Here is a 20,303-nt window from a genome sequence, read left to right as displayed (position 1 = left end):
ACATCAGCGCCAAGTCCCACGCGATTCAACCGATGTATTCATTAAAGTGGGTTGTACGATACAATGGTATTGTTGCCAATCTACTTTGCACATGTGTATGATTTGAATAAACGAATACATATTAGTTTTAGGCAATAACCATCACTTTTTCATAAATTTGAAGAAAAAAAATGGGATTTAGGGTCCAACTTGGGGATTTTTCGAGTGCCTTTTCTTCAGCTCAGACCTGGCAATACTGCTCGTGAGGCTTTGCAAAAGGCAATGATCTGTTGAAATACGGCGCCCACGGGATGCATTGCACTCTGCTTGGTCTGGAAGCAGACGGTTTGGAGTCTGGAGCGGACGGCTGGTGGTCCAGAGCAGACGGGTTGGTCTGTCCATGGTTAGATCGGAGCACACGGTCGGAGGTCTGAAGCAGACAACAGTGGAAACTGGTACTGGACTTATGTCAGTGGTTGCAATACTGAACAGACGTGATCGCTGTACTGAACAGAATGTCAGTGGTTGCGGAACGAAATCAGGCCAAAGAAAGTAAAACATTTCTTACATTCAAAGTAAGAAATGTGACGTCACTTCACTCCTCTCCTTAAATGTAAGCTGGTTATACATGTTTCGAGCAGCCCATGTTATGTAAGGACAACTGATTGCGAAAAATACAAGTCACAAATTCTAAAGTGAGTGCCTGGCGCAAAATTTCATTATTTTGAACAATTACTGATACCAAAATACAGAGCTTCGGTGCTCATTAATGTCACTTTTCCTGCCTATAGGTAATGAGCTAACGGTGGTTGTGGCTCTTGGAGTTATGATGATCATCTTCATCTATTGGGAAGTCTTCAGGAGGTTTATATTCCGTGTTGACGATGCATAAAAAGAGCTGAACGAAGATGGTGATTTTATCTGAAAAAAAAAAAATTAAAGACCAACTCGTAATAATGGCATATAATACGTCATGGTAGGTTTGGATTTCAATGACAACAACTTGTAAACACGTGATGGGTTTACAAGGGCAGCGGAACGGTTTCCAAAGTGGGGGGAGGCTGACCATGCAAAAATCACAATTCTATGGTCATTTTCACGTTTTTGTACCGCGGTATTGGAAAAAGTAAGGGGGCTGAAGTCACCAGCCCCCCTAAATGACAGTAGCTCTCTATATGGACTATTCTGCAGGAGAGTGAATACTAGAGTGGAACATAACATGACATAACTTAACATAACATAACGTTATATTACATATCCTAACATATCATATTGAATACTTAATAATAATAATTGCATAATATGCAAGTAAGGTGATTTTAGAAGAAAATATGACAAAACAGATGAAGATTTATTGTTACCCATAAATGGCGGCTGATATTTGTAATAGATGAAAGGCACGTAGACAATCAATCCAGCCACGATAATCACTGTCGCGGCAATAACCTCATTTACACCGTGAGCTTCGAAGAATGGCGCAATTATCAAGAAAACAGAGAGAATAGCCATTAAGACGGGTAGCGACCAGTGTACCTGGTTTGAAGTGAAAAGAAAATGATTTTTTTTAAAGATCTGATAAAGATGGTGGTCATTCGATCAGGAGCAGTAAAGGGGCATGTAATCTGCACCCCTCCCTCCTTGACTCGAAGTGATACACAATTTTTGTAATTTACTACCCTGTGAATAGAGCTGTCTACTTTGGTGCCCCTACCACTTGAAATAATAATGCAATTACATTCATTCTTGGAACAATGTCCTTTTGTTCAACACTTATTTGGTAGTAAATACGCCCAATAGTTTTAGTTTGCTGGTAAAATTAGTTAAACAAACTTTACTATTGTGGAGTAGTCGTGGTCTAGTGGTTATGACTATCGTCTTTCAATATGAGAGACGTGGGTTCGATTCTTGGCCATGGTCTGTTTTCCTCCAGCGAGAATTTCACCCACATTGTACTGCGCTCAACCCAGGTGAGGTGGATAGGTATCCGGTCGGAAGAAATATTGAGCGCCTATAATTAAATGGTAATTAAAGCCGCACTTTGCATCCACAGGCAAAATGCGCTCTATAAATCCAGCTTATTATTATTATTATATCATCATCATCATCATCATCCTTCTCCTCCTCATCATTATCATAAAAAAATCTATACCCCCTCCTAGGTCCTAATCCAATTAAGAAAATTCTGAATCCGCTCTTGAAAACGATGATTACTAATAATGATTGCAAATGATTGACATAGCATGATGGAGGGGGAGTGGAAACAAACCTTAAACAGTATATTAAGGTCCGGTTTGAGGTAACTTAAAATAAGCAATAGACACCGAACTTGACAGGGAATACATTCACCATTAAAAAAAAAGAGAAATACGTTCTGGAAACTAAACTTGACAGCCATGTTAGTTCTAGTCGGTGTACCTTAAGATATACTGAGATAAACAATGAAACGCACTCACTGCTCAAAACTGGATTCGCGATCTTTAAGGATTGGGGTCTAGTTTGTTGTACTTTAAGATAAACAAGTATTGAGATTAAAACGATGAATCTATAAATTCTGAAGGTTTCCATGGCGAAGAAGAATAGTGTAGTAGGTTTCACGGTACACCATCTTTCTTGGGCAAGTGTTGGTCCTGAAAAGGACCAATTTACTATTCAAAAAGGTGAATATGTTCTAGGAACACTAATATTTCAAAGGACGATTGGGGTCTGGGTTTACGAACCTTGAGATAAGTACTGAGAAGAAAAACGATAAACACATTCACTCTTCAAAAAGGGAAACGCGTTCTACTAACCTTGAAAGGACGATGAAGGTCTGGCTTTGTGTATCTTAAGATAAGTACAGCGATGGAGATAAAAAAGTATGATAGCCAGATAGCAAAGCTGAAAAACTCAATTAAATGTTCTAAGCTGACCGGAATGAGAAGAGTGATGATAGACATAAGGCCCTGGAGGAAGAAAAAAAATAGAAATAGAAAATTGTACATTCAGAACATAGCTTAAGCTATGCTTGGGTTATGTTTTATCTTGGTCTTAGTTTTCAATGCGTCAAAGTGTACTTGTAATTGCCTGAAAAGGGGTTGTTCAGCAAAAAAAAATCATCATCATACAATATCAAATTCTCCTGTTTGCACTTATGTAAAAATCGGATCAAATATTTTGATGACCTTGATCCCCGAAGGCTAAATTTGATTTTGAATGGACAATATCTGACATGGTCATGCCATTGTCATATTACAATCATCGTTTTTTTTTTACGTGGTAAAAGATATCAATTACAATGGCTAAATGAACGGGTCAGGAACTAGGCCTAGGTGTATACAATTATTATTTTAGTCATTTCGTATTAATTATTTTCTAGTCGCATTTGAGCATACAAAATAATTATATGTAAAGAATGCGATATGCGACAATAGTTGCATCTATTATCATACAGTCATTTTTTAAAACTTTTAAATTCTCAGAGTGTAGTTGCAATAAAAACAGGGGAAGATTTTTTTTATGATAACAAATGCCGAATTTCTTTAGCAGATTTACTCAGTAAATCAGTCATTCAGACTGCAGGATCTCAGTAGCTTTTAACTTTTATTAAAAGTTTTATGAAACGGACTCCAGACCATCAAATCGTATTGGGGTATTTCGTCAAAATGGACAACAACTTACAAAAATAATAATGAGTCACAAAGCTTCTATCAGGGTAAACTACCCCACCCCTGTACGATAGGAATGGAAGTTTGGATCCTATTCAGTGACATGTATTCAAGTATTTGTACCTCGTCAGGATGGGCAAGACATTTCTGACAACTGAACAATAAGTCAGAAAGCTTCTATCATGGTAACCCCCCCCCCCCCCCCCCGTTACGATAGTAAACTGGACGGATAGATCCTATTCAGTGGAAATTTATATATTCAAGTTTCAAACGGGTTCCAAACTTACCATGAGGAATAGAGCAAAGTTGGGTGACATGGTGTCTGGGTTTACCATGCCTACAATCTGAGGCATGTGACCTTCTCGACCAAGAGCAACAGCCATTCTAATGAAATTAATAATAAAAATTAACTGAAATACATCAGAATCATAATCTCTTTACAAACATGACAAATGAAATGTTAAAATTAGATTGTTGGAGGTATCCCATATCAGCGTAATAGATGTGATGTAAGTACTTCAATAGCTGAATGTTGCTTTACTGTGTGTGACCATAAGTTTACTTTTCAAATGTTTTCAAGATATTCAAATATTGAACACCAGTAGCTTCATTTCCTCTTTCGTTCAGGGCATTGATATGTTAGTTTGCTCAGTTGTCAACTAGGCAACATATAATGATACTCGAATAGATGGCGCTATTGAAATATTGCGAAATTAATCCTTGACGATTAGGGGGGTAACTAATAATTGGGATGCGTTCGTAATTACGAAGGTACGTTATTCCGAAAGTTCAAATATTCCGAAGGTTCGTAATTCCGATTGCTCGTTAATCCGAAAACAAAATAAGGGTTGTTATTCCGAGGGGGATGAATTTTATCCCCCCCCCCTTATTGACGAATGCTAGATATAATATAATGCTATGATATATATATATATATATATATATATATATATATATATATATATATATATATATATACATGTATATGAGGTCTTAATCGTTAGGTTTGCAAGTGGTAAACTTTTAATCGAGAATGGATCTTTCAGCAGAAATTTTGAACTTGGACAAAACAATTTCAAAATGCACCAATTAATGCTCCCCTGGTAAAAGGTCTGGCAATGAGAGACAAACATTATGACGTAGCCTCCTAAGCCTATGATCACCCTTTTGAGAGAGTTCTGTGTACGTAAAGGACAAGTCCACCCCAACAAAAACTTGATTTGAATAAAAAGAGAAAAATTCAACAAGCATAACACTGAAAATTTCATCAAAATCGGATGTAAAATAAGAAAGTTATGGCATTTTAAAGTTTCGCTTATTTTCAACAAAAGAGTTATATGAACGAGCCAGTTACATGCAAATCAGAGAGTTGATGACATCACTCACTCACTATTTCTTTTGTATTTTATTATTAATATGAAACATTTGTATTTTCTCGTCATTGTCATGTGAAATGAAGTTTCATTCCTCCCTGAACACATGGAATTCCATTATTTTAACTTGAACATTTTTTGCTTCAGGCAAGGAGGTCCTAATCGTCAAATTCGTAAAAATTGAAATATTGTATAATTCAAACAATAAAAAACAAAAGAAATAGTGAGTGAGTGACATCATCGACTCTCTCATTTGGATGTAACTGGCTCATATAACTATTTTGTTGAGAATAAGCGAAAGTTTGAAATGTCATAACTTTCTAATTTTTCCTCCGATTTTGATGAAATTTTCAGCATTGTGCTTGTCTGATTTTTCTCCATTGATTCAAATCAACAATTTTTCTGAGGTGGACTTGACCTTTAACGCCCCTGTTGACGATAGTTGAGACCCTTCTCACATTGGCGGTGGAACTGTCACTCTCAAACGAAATAATGATCATAATAATTAAGATATCCGTAGATACTCACCTAGAATATGTATAACAAAGACCATTAGCTGTCCCAACTGCAGCACAGCAAACAAGAAATGGTAAACACCTTTGTAAAATGCCTTTCCCATGCAGTGTGAATGATGAGAATGTCTGAGGAAATTTAAAAATAAAATGATGGTAGTCTTCATGGAAACAGTGATTCCCTTATGAGGAATATTAAAAAGAGTAGGATAAAGAAGTATTATACCTTTCCAACGAGATAATGATGACATATTGAAATCATGCCAAACTCATACGAACAATGAAATTACACATTTTTAAATTTATTGAATACTTGTTTAAGCCAAATAAAAATGTTAAATTGAAATTTCATCTATATCAGATAAAGGGCATTTTCTATAAAACATAAAAATCCCAATAAATAAGAAAATTAAAACGTTTAATGAAGTAACAATGTCTTTTTGTCTTTGAAATTTATACTTAATTGAATTCCTAAAGTATTGTATTTTATTTTCTTAGAAGTGAAACAACTGAATTTTAATTTCAATTCGAAAAAAGTCAAATATTTCTTTTCCAGTGTTCAGTAGGGTCAAACGTGGTTTGATCTTCACGAAATATCATTACATTACAAGGGAGAGGTTTTCATTATTTTTTAAACAAATTATAAAGAAAGATTAACTATTAAAAATGATTACAGAGAGTTTAAATCATGTTAGATTTTACCAAAGTGTGTGATGGAATAAACGATGTCTTACCGTAGCGATTGCTTCGTCCATAAGGACTTGTTGCGGACTTAGTACGGTGTAATAAGAAATGTTAACCAATACGTAGAGAACTGTAATTGTCGGCATGGCAATCATTATGGCTCTTGGTAAAGTTCTGTTAAGTAAGAAATATCATATTAATTGTATATTGAAACAAAAAATCTTGTAAAATCCATCGAATGTATTTAAGAAAGCACAATTCTTAACAAAGTATTCATTGATGAAGTATAATTAGACCGGCGTTGATTATTTGTTGTTTAATTTTAAAATGTTTAAAACTTAAAGTACAATATTATACCTGCCATAATGTATCAGCCTTATTAAAGCCTAACACCCACCTTTTGGTTTTCATACTTTCAATGATTATTTACAACATTTATTTGATAAAAGGGGCCAACGTCTAACGTACATGACATAAGGACTATTCTTCTTTCCAGCTCATCTATTCACTTTCATTCTCCAATATAATTTTTGAGCTTAAAATGGCGGTCTCCCACATTTCATTTTTAACACGATATATTTAATTATATTATATCTTTAATAGTTTATATACATATGTCAACATATTTTTTAAGATAAAATTTTCCATGTGCAATTTATATCTGGCTTTTATATCTCATATAGCATAATCATGATAATGATTGCTATCGTAATCATTATGCTATCATTATGTTTATTGTTATGAAATGCTGAATAGTGTTTATACATTTGTATACTTTGTTAGTGAAATGTAGATATAAAATCAAATCAAAACCAAATCAAAATGTTTATGTATGATATTTTGTATGTATTTGTCACGTATTTATCATTATGACCGATGATTCTGTTTCTGTATTCTTGCACTCAAAAATGTTGGTGATCGTTTACTTTAATAAGTAATAGTAATTTAAGTTAAGTTGCCAAGTTATAATCTTGTCGTTCCTTAACTACGATTTAATGACTTACTTAGCAGGGTCTTTCATTTCTTCCATTGTGAATGTTAAAGAGTTCCTGTAAAAAAAAGAAAAATGACATTTTATTAAATCATTTTACCTAGTGCAAGCTTGTTCTTTTTTCTCCTCTCAAGCTTGTTATTTTTTTCACTTAACTTACGATACAACAATTGATTAAGCTTTGGGTGAGGAAGATAATGGTTGGATGACCTTGGATGTAGTTGTAATGTTTGTTTAAAAATAAACTTTCTTGGCTATCAAAGATCAATTATTTAAACCCATCGTTAGATAATTTGAAAACAGACATGTTGACAGAATGGGTTATCACTAAGAAATTATCAAGATGTAAATTATACGTGATGTGTCAGTTTGGTTTTCTATTTTTGGTGTCGTAATGTTTGTATAAAACTGAATAGTATACTTATTGATTTTTAAGTTGACATTTGCCTTTTCGTGCTATTCCTTTCATGAATTAAATTATACGTCATTATGATGATGGATCAAGGAAATATGGGATAAGGAATTAATATAATTCTTCAAATACAGTCAAACCTGTCTACACTCGAGGGAAGCAGCGAAAGTGACCACTATAGACAGGTTGGCGGCCATTTTGATATTTTTTATTTCTTATTTTTTTTTTTGCATGGTAGTCTACTGCAAGGCCTTTTCTGTCGATTCTGCCAAAACAGCGAGGGTTGATCGATTTCTCGTTCATCATCGGCCTTATAGGCCAAATTTACCCCGCCTTCCCCATAGCATTTTCATTTATTTGAATGTACGATAAAAGAGCATTGTTGATTAAATGTCTTGCTCACGGGCATTAAGTACTGTGGCCGGGATTAAGCCCCGAACCATTTTTGGACATGTATTTAGTCAGACGCCTTTGACCACTCAGCAACTGCATGGGTGTCTTCCTTAATTATTCCATAATGATGAAAAACAAATGTACATTTACCAAATAATAAATTGAAATTGCAAGCTAATACTGTGTTGGTCGTTTCATGCTGCACTCATCAATTTTCAACTATGATAAATACGATTTGTGCTCGGTGAATTACTATACTAATCGTACTCTTTTAAAATGTGGTATAAGTTAATTTCATAAATCCAGAGTATTAATCATGTATGAAATCTACATGAAAGCAAGGATAACAGACATAGACCTTAACAAGGACCAGCCTCTAAAATAAAACAAAGGGTGGGGGAGGAGATAGACAAATTCTGTGGGACAAAAAATAAATTCAATTCAGTATTCATTTCCAAATTCATTTAAAAGAACACAATGAGAACAAAATTATACATACACAAAGAAAATGTAAATATCAGCAAAAACAAAATGAACGGTATCACAGCTGGAACAAATAGTGGTTCTGATGAAATAATGGCTGGCACAATAATTATGAACATAATGAATGAACGAAATAATGAATGGAAATGGAGCTTGCACAAAAAAGCCTTAAAAGGGCTTGTTAAAACGCGCATACACCTTCGTTAATATAGAATAAATAAAATAAAGTAGAATTTCCCGAGATTTTTTTTGATATGTAATTATAGAACAAAAACGCAATAATAACAGACTAAAACTTACCATCCTTCATAAGCAAACATTCCTTGATAAAAGGCCATCCCGAAAGCAAAGGCGTTCTTATTTGTCCCCTCAAATGACGTATTCACATCCAAGTAATCCGTGTACCCTGAAATAAATAAAACATCACTCTATTACTGAATTAAGATAATTTCTGTTCTCTCCTTTTCTCTCTATATAGTGGAAAATAAAAGGACAGCAGTCCGTTCACTTTGCAATCGCGAAATAAATACATTCTACTCTAGTGGAGAAAACGAATCCAGAACGGGGTTACAGAATTACAGTACCATAATGTAAACAGATCCATAACCGTACGGAAGTTATACGAGCATACGAATAATGTTTATAAATGAAAATACGAACCCGTATGATGAATGTATGTATCACCTGATTTCGAAAACTCAACAACTTTATTTTTAGTTTTTTAAATAAATACACACACATTCGGGAATAAGATGGTGATGATGATGATGATGATGCTGCTGCTGATGATGATGATGATGAGTAGGACAAGTAGAAGGAGGGTGATAACGATAGCGATGTGATAATGATGATGACGATGATGATAATTATGATTGTGGTGGTGATGATGATTATGATGGTGATGATGACGACGACGATGATGATGATGATGATGACATAGGCCTATTAAAACCGTGCGAACATCCCACGGGGTATCGTCTTTGAACCAATACTATAGTAGTTAGTAAACATTCATTTGTGATACTCCCCTCAACAAATTAACAAACCATTAGCAGAAGCAAAACAATCCCCTAACGAAAGAATACGAACCCATTGAGATGTTGATCATGCCGTCGATGATGATGAGCAAGAGTGTAACGACCTTGATGCTGGTGAATACTACTTGAAGTTTTGATATGAGCTTTAATCCAGAACCATGCACTAGCATCATGACAACTGCAGTTACCAAGGAAAAAAGAGAACATTCAATTGATTCAAAATAACGGAAGTATGAACTCATTGTATTGCTGATAACCATGTGAAGTCAGGAGTAATCTATGAATTGAAGCTTGTGTTTTTTGTAAAGGCCCGCTGAAATAGGATCGGACAATAATTTAACTGATGATGTTTACTGATGAAGATTTGACTGACCGGTGGCGGCACAAAGGAGGGCATGGGGCATTTGCCCATCTTTGTAACAGAATTTAGGGCTATAAATATGCTGTTACACACGGGCGTAAATCCCGGGGATGGGGGATACATCCATCCCCCGCTTTTCAGAGAGGGGGATGGCATGTACAATCAACCCCCCCCCCCGACACACACACACACTTTTCAAGACAGAAAGTATATTCATTTTCAATCATCAAACGACAATTCTACTGTTAATGTATGGATTCATCTTTAGATGGGACCAGAGTGCTTAAATTTACCCAGTTTTTGCCTTCTAATAATGCCAAATTTCTCGCGCGGTCGTTCCGCTGCCGCCCTCAATCTAATCTTAAAGGATTTTCGCCTTGACGAATCCCTATAAATACGTTTAGCATATTACAAATGTTATATCCCCTGCATCGGTATTCATACATCCATCTATGAATCAGATACAAACGATTTTTAAATATGGTTATAACTGATCATAAACCAATCAAGACATCCTTTGAATACACTGGCGTGTATGTTTTAGGGGTCATACTATCCTAGCATCGTTTTTGGAAGCGGGGGATAATTTGTACAAAAAATATAGGCATACACAATTCAAATAAACATTTATTTTCTTCCATTTCACAAATTTCTCAAATTTTGGCAAACATAAATTTATACAAAATCAGTTTGTTATAAGAATATAAATATGTAAAGAAGAAGAATCACTTAAAATCCATAACAATCTAATGAATATTTCAAATATTAATTTCATTACAAATTTTGAATGCTGCATCATCTTCCAATAATCTTGAAGACTTCAAAATCTTTCATTCCTGCAATATGTTTCTTTTAATTTTCACGATTTTAGTATTTCCACCTTTTTGGAAGTATATATCGTTTCCTGAGATACCTATAATCAATCATAAAACACCCTTATTCCCGGTTCATGATCCCTTCTTTTCATTCTCATCTTTAACCAGTGAGCAAATGAGTTTTTATTGAACAAAATATATTATTATTATTTTTTATTTATTTATTTATTTATTTATTCATTCATTCATTTATTTATTTATTATTTATTTATTTATTTATTTATTTATTCATTCATTTATTTATTTGTTTGACCAAATTATGATACAAACATAGATGACATTATAGATGGTATAAACAAACAATACAGAATGGAACAGTGCTACATGCTGGACTGTTCACCATATACTGTACTACGCTCACTCCTGCATCTCTCCCACAATTACACATCCCTTGAAATACGATTTTGGTCATCATTCTGTCTTCTAACTATTACAAAAATTTGCTCCCTCACTTCGCTTGCTCGCATATTGATATTTACTGTAATTTATTACTTTATATCCTAACAATTCCAGTACAATAAAGCCATCAAAATTATAAAAAAGCATGATAGGCCTTTAACCGAAATATGGCAATATTCACCTTTACAGTATAAACGTATACATTGCCCGTGATATGATAATTATACACCATGCACTTGAAAGAGGTTTTGGACACCATTTTGTCTCGCTTCGCTCGCTCGCATATTGATATTAACTGCAATTCAATACTTTATAGCCATCAAAAAAAAATAATCATAGGCCCTTAACTGAACGATGGTAGTATTATGTACATGCATGGTTATATATCTCCGTGTGCATGGCCCCTTGGTGTGGGGTGTCCCATTTTTTTTTGAGGTCAGTATATTGCAATCACCCCCCCCCCTCTTCTCGGACCGGATTTATGCCAGTGTTTTTACAAGCGTCATATTCAAGCATTTAGTGATCCAAAATATCACCTTCCCTTCTTAAAGAATTGAAAAACCTGTAAAAAATTTGTCTTGTCCCCAAACACATTTTCTTTCGCCGTCCATCTGTCCCCTCACAAAAAACTGTACTTACTAATAAATGTAGCCGCATGTAGTTTGACCATCGTTTCATCCCGATAACACAGGTCATCGAAGTATGGATAGATGATATATTCACCCAACACTATGCTAACGATGGCTAACGTTATAGGTCGGACAACCAGCACGGCACCCCACCCATGCAGGAAGGCTAATACATCGCCGTAGGTCTCCTGGAGATAAGTGTGGTCCCCGCCGGACTTAGGGAACATCAAAGCAAGCTCTGAGAAAATAAGGGAACCTAACGAAAATAGAGAGAAACACTTAACATTAGAAGAAAGATGATTAAGACAAGAAGCTTAAATAGCAAAAAGAAAATGGAGGAGTCGGGCATGACGGATAGAGCGAAAGTTCTAAAAAGAGCTATAAGCGAGCGAATAAAATTTTACCATTTTTATTCAAAATTTTTTGGGTAGAGTTTGACACAGTATTCCTGGAATATGATAACATTTCACTATTTTCCTTTTCTCTTCTGTTCTGCCCTCCCCTATTTATTCGTGAAACATGGGGGGGGGGTTGCCTCCCCAGGCACCTCCCATCTGTAAGCCAGTGATTAATACACGCAATTTGAAATCAGAATTTACAGTAACTTCTGGCATCTTTTGATTATAATGTTAATTGGGCATTGAACATCATATTTAAAATGGGTTTCTTCAACATCAACGACATCAATTTCAAATAAAGTTGTCTGAAGGCTGTCATATAAATTTGTATTATATTGTGATAAGCCGACGTTTAAAGATGTTCTCTTGAACTGGCAATCCGGAAACAAATAATGGAACGCTGAAAATAAATTTACATCATAGGCATGCTTGCATTTTTACACCGTGCAGTTATAGGAGAATGAAGGTTATTTTTTTTGGTTTTGTAATAGTATTTATTAATCATTCAGTTCAATACAAATCATCGTACAAATACTCATGGTATTAACATAATCATATACAATGGATAAATTCAGTAACAAAAATTAACCACTTATAACCAATATAAATTCACAAAATCATACAATAGTTATTTAGAAAATTTATTACTCAACATTGATTAAACTGAATGAAATTTACAATAAAAAAAATGGAAAAGGGTTCGAGTGCACCCCCCCCCCCCAGACACACACAGAAGAGACATAAAACAATTAGACAGTACAACAACAAAAAAATACAAAAACAAATTAAGAAAAGCAGAAGGAAGGAAAATAAAGAGAGAAAAAAAGAAAAAGAAAAGAAAGAAAGAAAGAAAGAAAGAAAGGAAAGAAGTAACAAGCAAAGTAATAAAAAGAGGACAGTCTACAGTGACAGAAAGACCAGCCAACCCCGCACGTGTGGAAACCGGGCAAAACTATCCCTCTCTCATCCTTCTTAATTGTTTTTTAGGTGTTCCCACTTTTTATAATGCTGTGTTAATGTTTTTCTCTCTATAGCAATTTTCTTTTCTTCTTCTTTACTTTTAAAAAGCTTTACTTGAATCTCTTCAGCAGTTGGTAGTTTATGATTCCCCCTTCCGTGATATATTAAAAATTTGATAAGTAAAATGATATGATTTAATAATTGTCTATTTTCTGTTGTCTCGTCTAATCCAACATGGATATCCTTTCACTGTAAGCTTTTAAGAATCGGAAATTTTGATATATTGCTACACAATCTCCATAATACTTTAACCATTTCACATTCATAAAAAATATGTCTATAAGTTTCTTCATCTTTACCGCAAAAAGAACATTCATTACTCGATGTAAAACGAAACCTATATAAATGGTGGTTAACAAAGACAATAATTGTATAATAATTTATATTGAAACTCTCTTAGCTTATTATCTAATGTGCAAAATCTTGGACGATAAAATACTTTCTCGATTTCTTTTTCAGACATGTTATATGATGATTCGAGATTGTAAAAACTGACAGGAGTGTCGGCAATTTTGCTTATACAGCATCTACACAGCTGTTTTGAACAAACTGACTCAAACTGGAAAACATTTTTAGAGAAAATAGATTCAATCTTCAAACCATCAACTAAGGTATTATTTTTTAAATCGTCTTTCCATTCCACAGGAACATGTGCAAATATTTCATTAATTGTTACTATTTCGTCGTCATTTAAGCCCATAGATCTAAAGTAAGTATTTGATTTAAGATCACCATGTTCATTTACAATATGGTGTAATTTGTATGTGTTTTTTTAAGAAAATATTTTCATGAAAATACGCTTTTCCTGCATTTTTAATATACCTGTTATTGAAAAAAATTTCATTTCTTTTATTACTTATGTCCTTTTTGATGAATACAGTTATATCAAACCAAATACTCAACACTTCCCGGTAGTACTTTGGAATTTTTATATTGATCATGTCAGGTGTAAAATTACAGTAAAATATTAAATTACCACCTAATGGTCTTAGCAGAAATTTGAAATATTTTTTCCATTTCACTTTCTGATCACCGTTTACCAGTCTTTTGACCCATGCACATCACTCTCTGTACCATTACGAAGAGTTTAAAATTGAGCATTTTTATTCCCCCTTGTTTATATCCCAGATACAATGTGTTTCTTTTAATTTTATCTTTTCCTCGCCATAAAAAGTCGAAACAAATTTCTTCAATTTCTTTAAAAAACCCATTCCGGCATAGGCGTTAAAGAACGTACATAAATCAATTTAGAAAATGCATAAGTTTTAAGCAGATGAATCTTTCCAAACAAAGTTAGATCTCTCTGTTTCCACCAATTTAATAACTTTTTAATTTTGCTTAATATTTCTTTATAATTCATTTCTTCAGCAACGTCAGGATTTAATGAAAAGACAATACCTAGAATTTTAACCATATCAACTTGTCTCCCAAAAGGGAAAGGGTGAGTAAGGCTAACAGAGGGTCCTAGAGGCAAAATAAACGTTTTATTTTTGTTCATCCTAAATCCAGATGTCTTCCTAAATTTTTCGAGAATTAATTCTAATCTATATACTGAATCTAAGTCTTCTACGAATATAGTCATTATCATCAGCATAGAGTATTTGTTTAATTTCCGTTTCACCAAATCGAATACCCTTTACTTGATTATCATTACGAATACAGTGCGTTAAACATTCTATACAAAGTATAAAAAGGTAAGGGGAGAGGGGATCCCTTGTCTTAGCCCCCTCTCGATTGCAAAATAACCGGTCGATTCCCCCCCCATTAAACATTAAAGACACAACTCAGCGAGTTGGTGTAAAGAACGTTAACCCAGTTACTAAAAATCGGCCCAAAACCAAAATTTAAGCAACCTTTGGAGGAAGGAATGTGAAATTGAGTCGAACGCCTTTTCAAAATCGATTGCAACTAAGTATCCTGGTTTATTAAAATTTGATGTATGAAAAATCATATCGTTTATTATTCTTACAGCATCGCCAATATTCCTATTATTTAAGTAACCTACTTGGTCGCCAGACACAATATTATCCAAAATGGTCTTAATTCTTTTCGAAAGTATTTTGGTTAGGATTTTATAATCTACATTCAGCAAGGAAATTGGTCTATAATTGCTAATAAACATCGGATCTTTACCTTCCTTATGTATAATTGTAATTATTGCTTGTTTTTGTGACGGTGACAATTCTTTATATTTCATAGCATCATTAAAAGCTTTTAAGACTAGGTCACCTATTACCTGCCAAAATGTAATATAAAACTCGACATTTAAACCGTCATTTCCTGGTGATTTATTTAGTTGCATTTCTTTTAAAATTTCAATACAATCCCCCTGGTTTATTTTCACTTCGCAATGATTCTTTTGGTTTTCGCTTAATTTTGGTAAGTTACTAGGAAAAAAATAATCACCTGGTTCTACCTCTCCTTTAGAATATAAAGAAGAATAAAATTCTTTGATTTCTTTTAAAATACTAGTTTCGTCCTTAATTACATTTCCATTAACTTTAAGTTCTTTAATAAAACCCTTCCGACCATTATAATCTACCAGTTGTTTAAAATATGCAGTTTCTCGTTCTCCACTTTCAAACCATGGGGCTCGAGATCTGATTTTTATACCTTCATTTAAGTACGCATAAATTGTTTTTAGCTCACTTCTTTTTCTTGCCAAAAGATCAATCAAAATATAATTTGTGTTCGATGGTGTTTGCTGTAATTGAACCTCCTCTTCCAATTTCATAATTTCCTTTTCTAACTTATCAACCTTCTCTTTTCTTTCTTTAGCTTTTTTCTTAGAATATTTTCTTGTGAAATTTCGAATTTCCATTTTAACATAATCCCACAGTATTCTATTATCCATAATTTCTTCAGACAACCGAAGTTTTAGACGTGTTATTTCCTCTTTCATTCTTTTAACATATTCTGCATCGTAACATAGGCTATTGTTGAATTTCCAGTATCCTGTCTTTATAACAGGATGAGTAACGGCAAAATTAACATTTAATTCTATTGCAGAATGATCAGGCGACAAAGCCCGTATTATTTCACATTTTGATACCTTTTCAACAAAAATGTCTGATATCACCCAATAATCTAATCTGCTCTGCATGTAAGGATTTTGTTGATGATAAGTGTACTGCATCTTATCGATATTTTTAAATCGCCATATATCTATTGCCTTATGATTATTCAAAAAACTTTCAAAATCAATACTAAGCCTAGATTGTCTTTTATTAATGCTACTTCCTTTGTAATCTAAAAGTACATTCCTCATCATATTAAAATCCCCTCCTATAATAAAAGGTTTATTTTAAAATTCTTTCTCCTTCAAAATCTGGGAAATATTTTTGCAAAAAATCTAGTTGCTCCTGTTCTTTACTTCCTACAGGAAAATAAACATTTCCCAGTACAACCTGCTGATTCTGCAATAGACCGATTATGAAAATATATCTGCCATTTGGGTCAATAATTGTATGTTTTATCTTTATGTTGACCCCTCTAGCAATAAGTATCATGACTCCTTTACCATGATTTGTACCATGGCTATAAATGCAATTTCCCTCCCACGATGAGCTCCAGTTCCTAACTATTCCTTGAGTACTAAAAGTTTCCTGTAAAAAGATTATATGCCCATTTTTGTCCTTACACCATTTGAAAATACTTTGTCGCTTATTTTTCTCTCGAATCCCCCTCACATTTAAAGAAATAAAATTACAAACAAACTTATTCATTTAAGGATATGTTGAAAAGATACTACACAGGATGAGAAATGGATGGCTCCCTCCACGGCCTACCCCACCCGAAGTCGATCATGATCAAAGTGTCACTGCAAACTGACCATAAGAAGAAAGAGAAAGAAAAGAAACAAGCAACAAAAAAGACAAACGACACAAACGAAAACTGACCACGAAAAGACGTACCTAACTCAAACATAGGACACTCTAAATTGTGTAACGCCCTCCCCTCCCTATACCTTAACACCCGATGCTCTTGGTTATTTTTCGTTAATACTTAAAATACACCAGATTCATTCTTATCAGCCTAATAAAAAGGCATAATCTGATATGAAAAGGAAATAGATTATTTTCTGGAAAAAAAAACGACTTCACCGCAGCCAAACCATTCAAAAAGATCCACAAATCAACAAGAGGAAGACGAAAAATAGCACCTAAACTAACTTAAGCTGTTGAACAACAAAGGAAAAGAGAGATTAACTATCAATAAGGCTCCTGCGCAGACCATCAAGGCGCAATATTTTGTTGTTTTACGTAATCTTGAATGCGCAAAATTCCTTTTCTTTTTGTTCAGAAAAAAGGGCAAAAAAAAAATAAATAAAAAAAAAATAATTAATGTTATTAATTCTCATCAGGTATCGGGAAAAATGTTTGTCATATCATTCGTGTATGGTGCATCGAATAATTCATTCAAACTATCATAATCACGTAATCACTATAGTCCTTATTTTGGCAATCACTTTAAACAAAATTAATAATCATCATGTTTTTTTCTGAAGAAAATAAACTAGAACATGATAAAAAAGAAATTGTGTACAATATAGGGATAGACCCGTTTCAGATTGGCTATAAACAGCCAACCTGGGTTCCTAAAGATAAATTGATTAAATCAACATTACAATATATATGAATAATTACTAATAAATGCATATAGAACCAAATTAATATAAAAATGTATATGAATGAAGTTGTGGTGCAAAATTTTACGCATGATGTCTCACATGAAAGAAGAAAGTATGGATATTTCAGCCATGATCTTTATTTTCCGAAACCAGAAACATTAACTCAAAACCATCATAACATTTAACCGGTATTTTTAGTTTTGTTTTATATGTACAAAAGTTGTTAAGTTTTTTTAATGTACTGTGCGTCCCAGAAAAAATGAAACCGAGATTCGGTTAGATTTTTTTGCTATCATGATCAATTTGCTTCATAAAATGTACATGAACGGAAAAATATGCTTCTCAGGCTCTTCTTTCATTAAGCCAATCTCAATGGTCATAATGCACGCATGACTGAGTTAGAACAATGGAAAGTGGTGTAATCAAATTTTCATTTGAACGAGCAAATTGCGATTTTGAGTTAATGTTTCTTGCTTTTAATGCTGTCTTTCGGAAAACCAAAATCATGGCTGAAATATCCATCTTTTCTTCTTTCATGTGTCACATCATGCGTAACGCATGTTCGAGAAAAAGTTGCCTTTAAACACGCTATTCGACGGAAAGTTGAAAAAACAAGCATTTCGTTTTCCCAATAAAGCAACAGACAATGGGCTATAACGGTGAATGGGCTAACTATTCGGGCCGGGAAAGGAAAGCCCTTTTATTGTTGCAATAGTAATGATTTTGATAATTACTTGAAAACATGCTAAATTTCTACCTAATCGGCGGATCGTTGAAAACAAGCATTTGTTTTCCCAATAAAGCGGAAGACAATACACGGTGAGTGCGATCTTACAGTTGGCTTGAATATGATTTTAGGATTCTTTCAAATTTTTAAAAAGTTACTTAAAATTATTGGATAAGGCTAGGGTCAGCGGAAAGTTGGATTGGGTGACCCAGTAAAAAAGAACAACCTTCCGAGCCAAAAAGCGGCTTTCCTCTCTGCACTTGCAAAACGTGATGCACCCCTTTTCTTCTTCGCCCAACCCCTGTGAAATGTATCGACGAATAAACGACTGAAAGAGGTTTGAGATACAAAATTATCAAAATTAGTAATATTGAATTACCATTGACATAGAATCCAGCCCCCCCCAAAAAAAAAAAAAAAATCTACGCCGTTAACCTCCAATCAGTGTCATAGCTTATTCCAAATAAATAACAACAATAAAGGGCTTTCCTTCCCCGGCCCGAAATCATTCCCCATTAGACCATCGTCTTCTGATGCTTGGTTGGGAAAACTAAATGCTTCTTTTTCAACGATATCCGTCGAAAAGGTAGTAATCGAGCGTGTTTTCAGGCGACTTTTTCTCGAATGCGTCAATCATATCTAAACGAATGATGTCTCATATGAAAGAAGAGAAAAAAAATGAATATTTCAGTCATGATCTTTGTTTTCCGAAAAGACAGCATAAAAAGCCAGAAAAACTAACTCAACTCGCAACTTGCTCGTGCAAATGAAAATTTGGTAACATCACTTTCCATTGTTCTAACTCGGTCAAGCATGCATAATGAAAGTTGACATGGGCTTTAAATGAAAGAAGAGAAAAATATCTTTTCTTTCATGCATATTTCATAAAGCAAATATATAATCATGATAGCAAAATATTACACTGAATCTCGGTTTCGTTTCGTTTTTTTCTGGGACGCACTGTATAGAGGTAAATTGTTATATAATTTTCCACAACGATACTGAAATGAACGTTTGTATTTTCCAGTATTAGGTTTGGGCAAGACAACTTGATTACCTTTCCGAGTATTAGATGAAAGGTTAGATAACAAAGCGATCGAGCGTCATGTGCGCGGATTGAAATTGGTTGGCTTACCTATCATAGCAATGAGACCGCAGAGGAACCATACTAAGAGACTAGCGCCAAAGCTCCCGGTGTATCTCAGGACACCTCGGGGTGCCACGAAGATTCCCGTACCGATCATTATACCAATGAGAAGGGATACATTGCTACCAAGTCCTAATCTCCTGGACAACGTGACTTGACCTCTATTCTTCCTCTTTAGTTTAGCCGATAATACACTGAGAATCGTACCAGTCCGATGCCGGTTCTTGTCTCCGACTTCCATCTTCCCTACCAGCTTTGCAAGTGAGATCAATTACTTTCCAATAGACTTGATTCACTGGTCTCACTTCGGAATATTTGGATTTCACAAGGAGTTGCTTCCGGATACAGGATTAATAATTCACACGAATGGCGTAACTGCGGGGGAATAGGGGGCACGTGCCCCACCCCCATCGGCTGGCAAAAAGAATAGACGGGGAAAGGAGAAAAGAGGGAGAAAGGAAAAGAAAGAAAAGAAGAAATTATTGTACATTATGCTATATTACATAAGAAATATTTTTTCATATCATTATGAAACAAAATTTGCTCAGGGCCTATGTTTTCAATGTTCCTGGTGCTCGCATTGTCTTTTTAACGAGATACATAATGCTG

General features: G+C 34.3%; 1 protein-coding gene across 1 annotated transcript; it reads right to left on the bottom strand.

The window, feature by feature from the left end:
• Positions 1-778: 778 nt before the first annotated feature.
• LOC121409456 (b(0,+)-type amino acid transporter 1-like) lies at positions 779-19,935 on the bottom strand. Its single transcript, XM_041601385.1, has 11 exons — positions 19,683-19,935; positions 11,783-12,028; positions 9,561-9,686; positions 8,772-8,877; positions 7,197-7,241; positions 6,243-6,366; positions 5,525-5,637; positions 3,911-4,007; positions 2,769-2,921; positions 1,341-1,512; positions 779-900 (listed from the first exon to the last, which is right to left on the bottom strand). Exons 1-11 carry the CDS (start codon positions 19,933-19,935, stop codon positions 779-781), a joined length of 1,557 nt encoding a protein of 518 aa, XP_041457319.1.
• Positions 19,936-20,303: the final 368 nt, after the last annotated feature.

Source organism: Lytechinus variegatus, chromosome 2, assembly GCF_018143015.1.
Source record: "Lytechinus variegatus isolate NC3 chromosome 2, Lvar_3.0, whole genome shotgun sequence".
Lineage (NCBI taxonomy): Eukaryota > Metazoa > Echinodermata > Echinoidea > Temnopleuroida > Toxopneustidae > Lytechinus > Lytechinus variegatus.
The sequence above is the reverse complement of the archived record's forward strand: the minus strand, read 5'-3'. Positions and strand labels throughout refer to the sequence as shown.

What these genes read in the sequence shown, in the direction of transcription:
- LOC121409456 (XM_041601385.1), bottom strand. Translation starts at nt 19,935, where the DNA reads ATGGAAGTCGGAGACAAGAACCGGCATCGGACTGGTACGATTCTCAGT. An exon ending in CTTTGTTATACATATTCTAG is followed by an intron (nt 4,008 to 5,524) that starts GTGAGTATCTAC and finishes TAATTTCATTAG; the next exon opens with AATGGCTGTTGCTCTTGGTC. An exon ending in ATATCAGCCGCCATTTATGG is followed by an intron (nt 901 to 1,340) that starts GTAACAATAAAT and finishes TTTTTTTTTCAG; the next exon opens with ATAAAATCACCATCTTCGTT.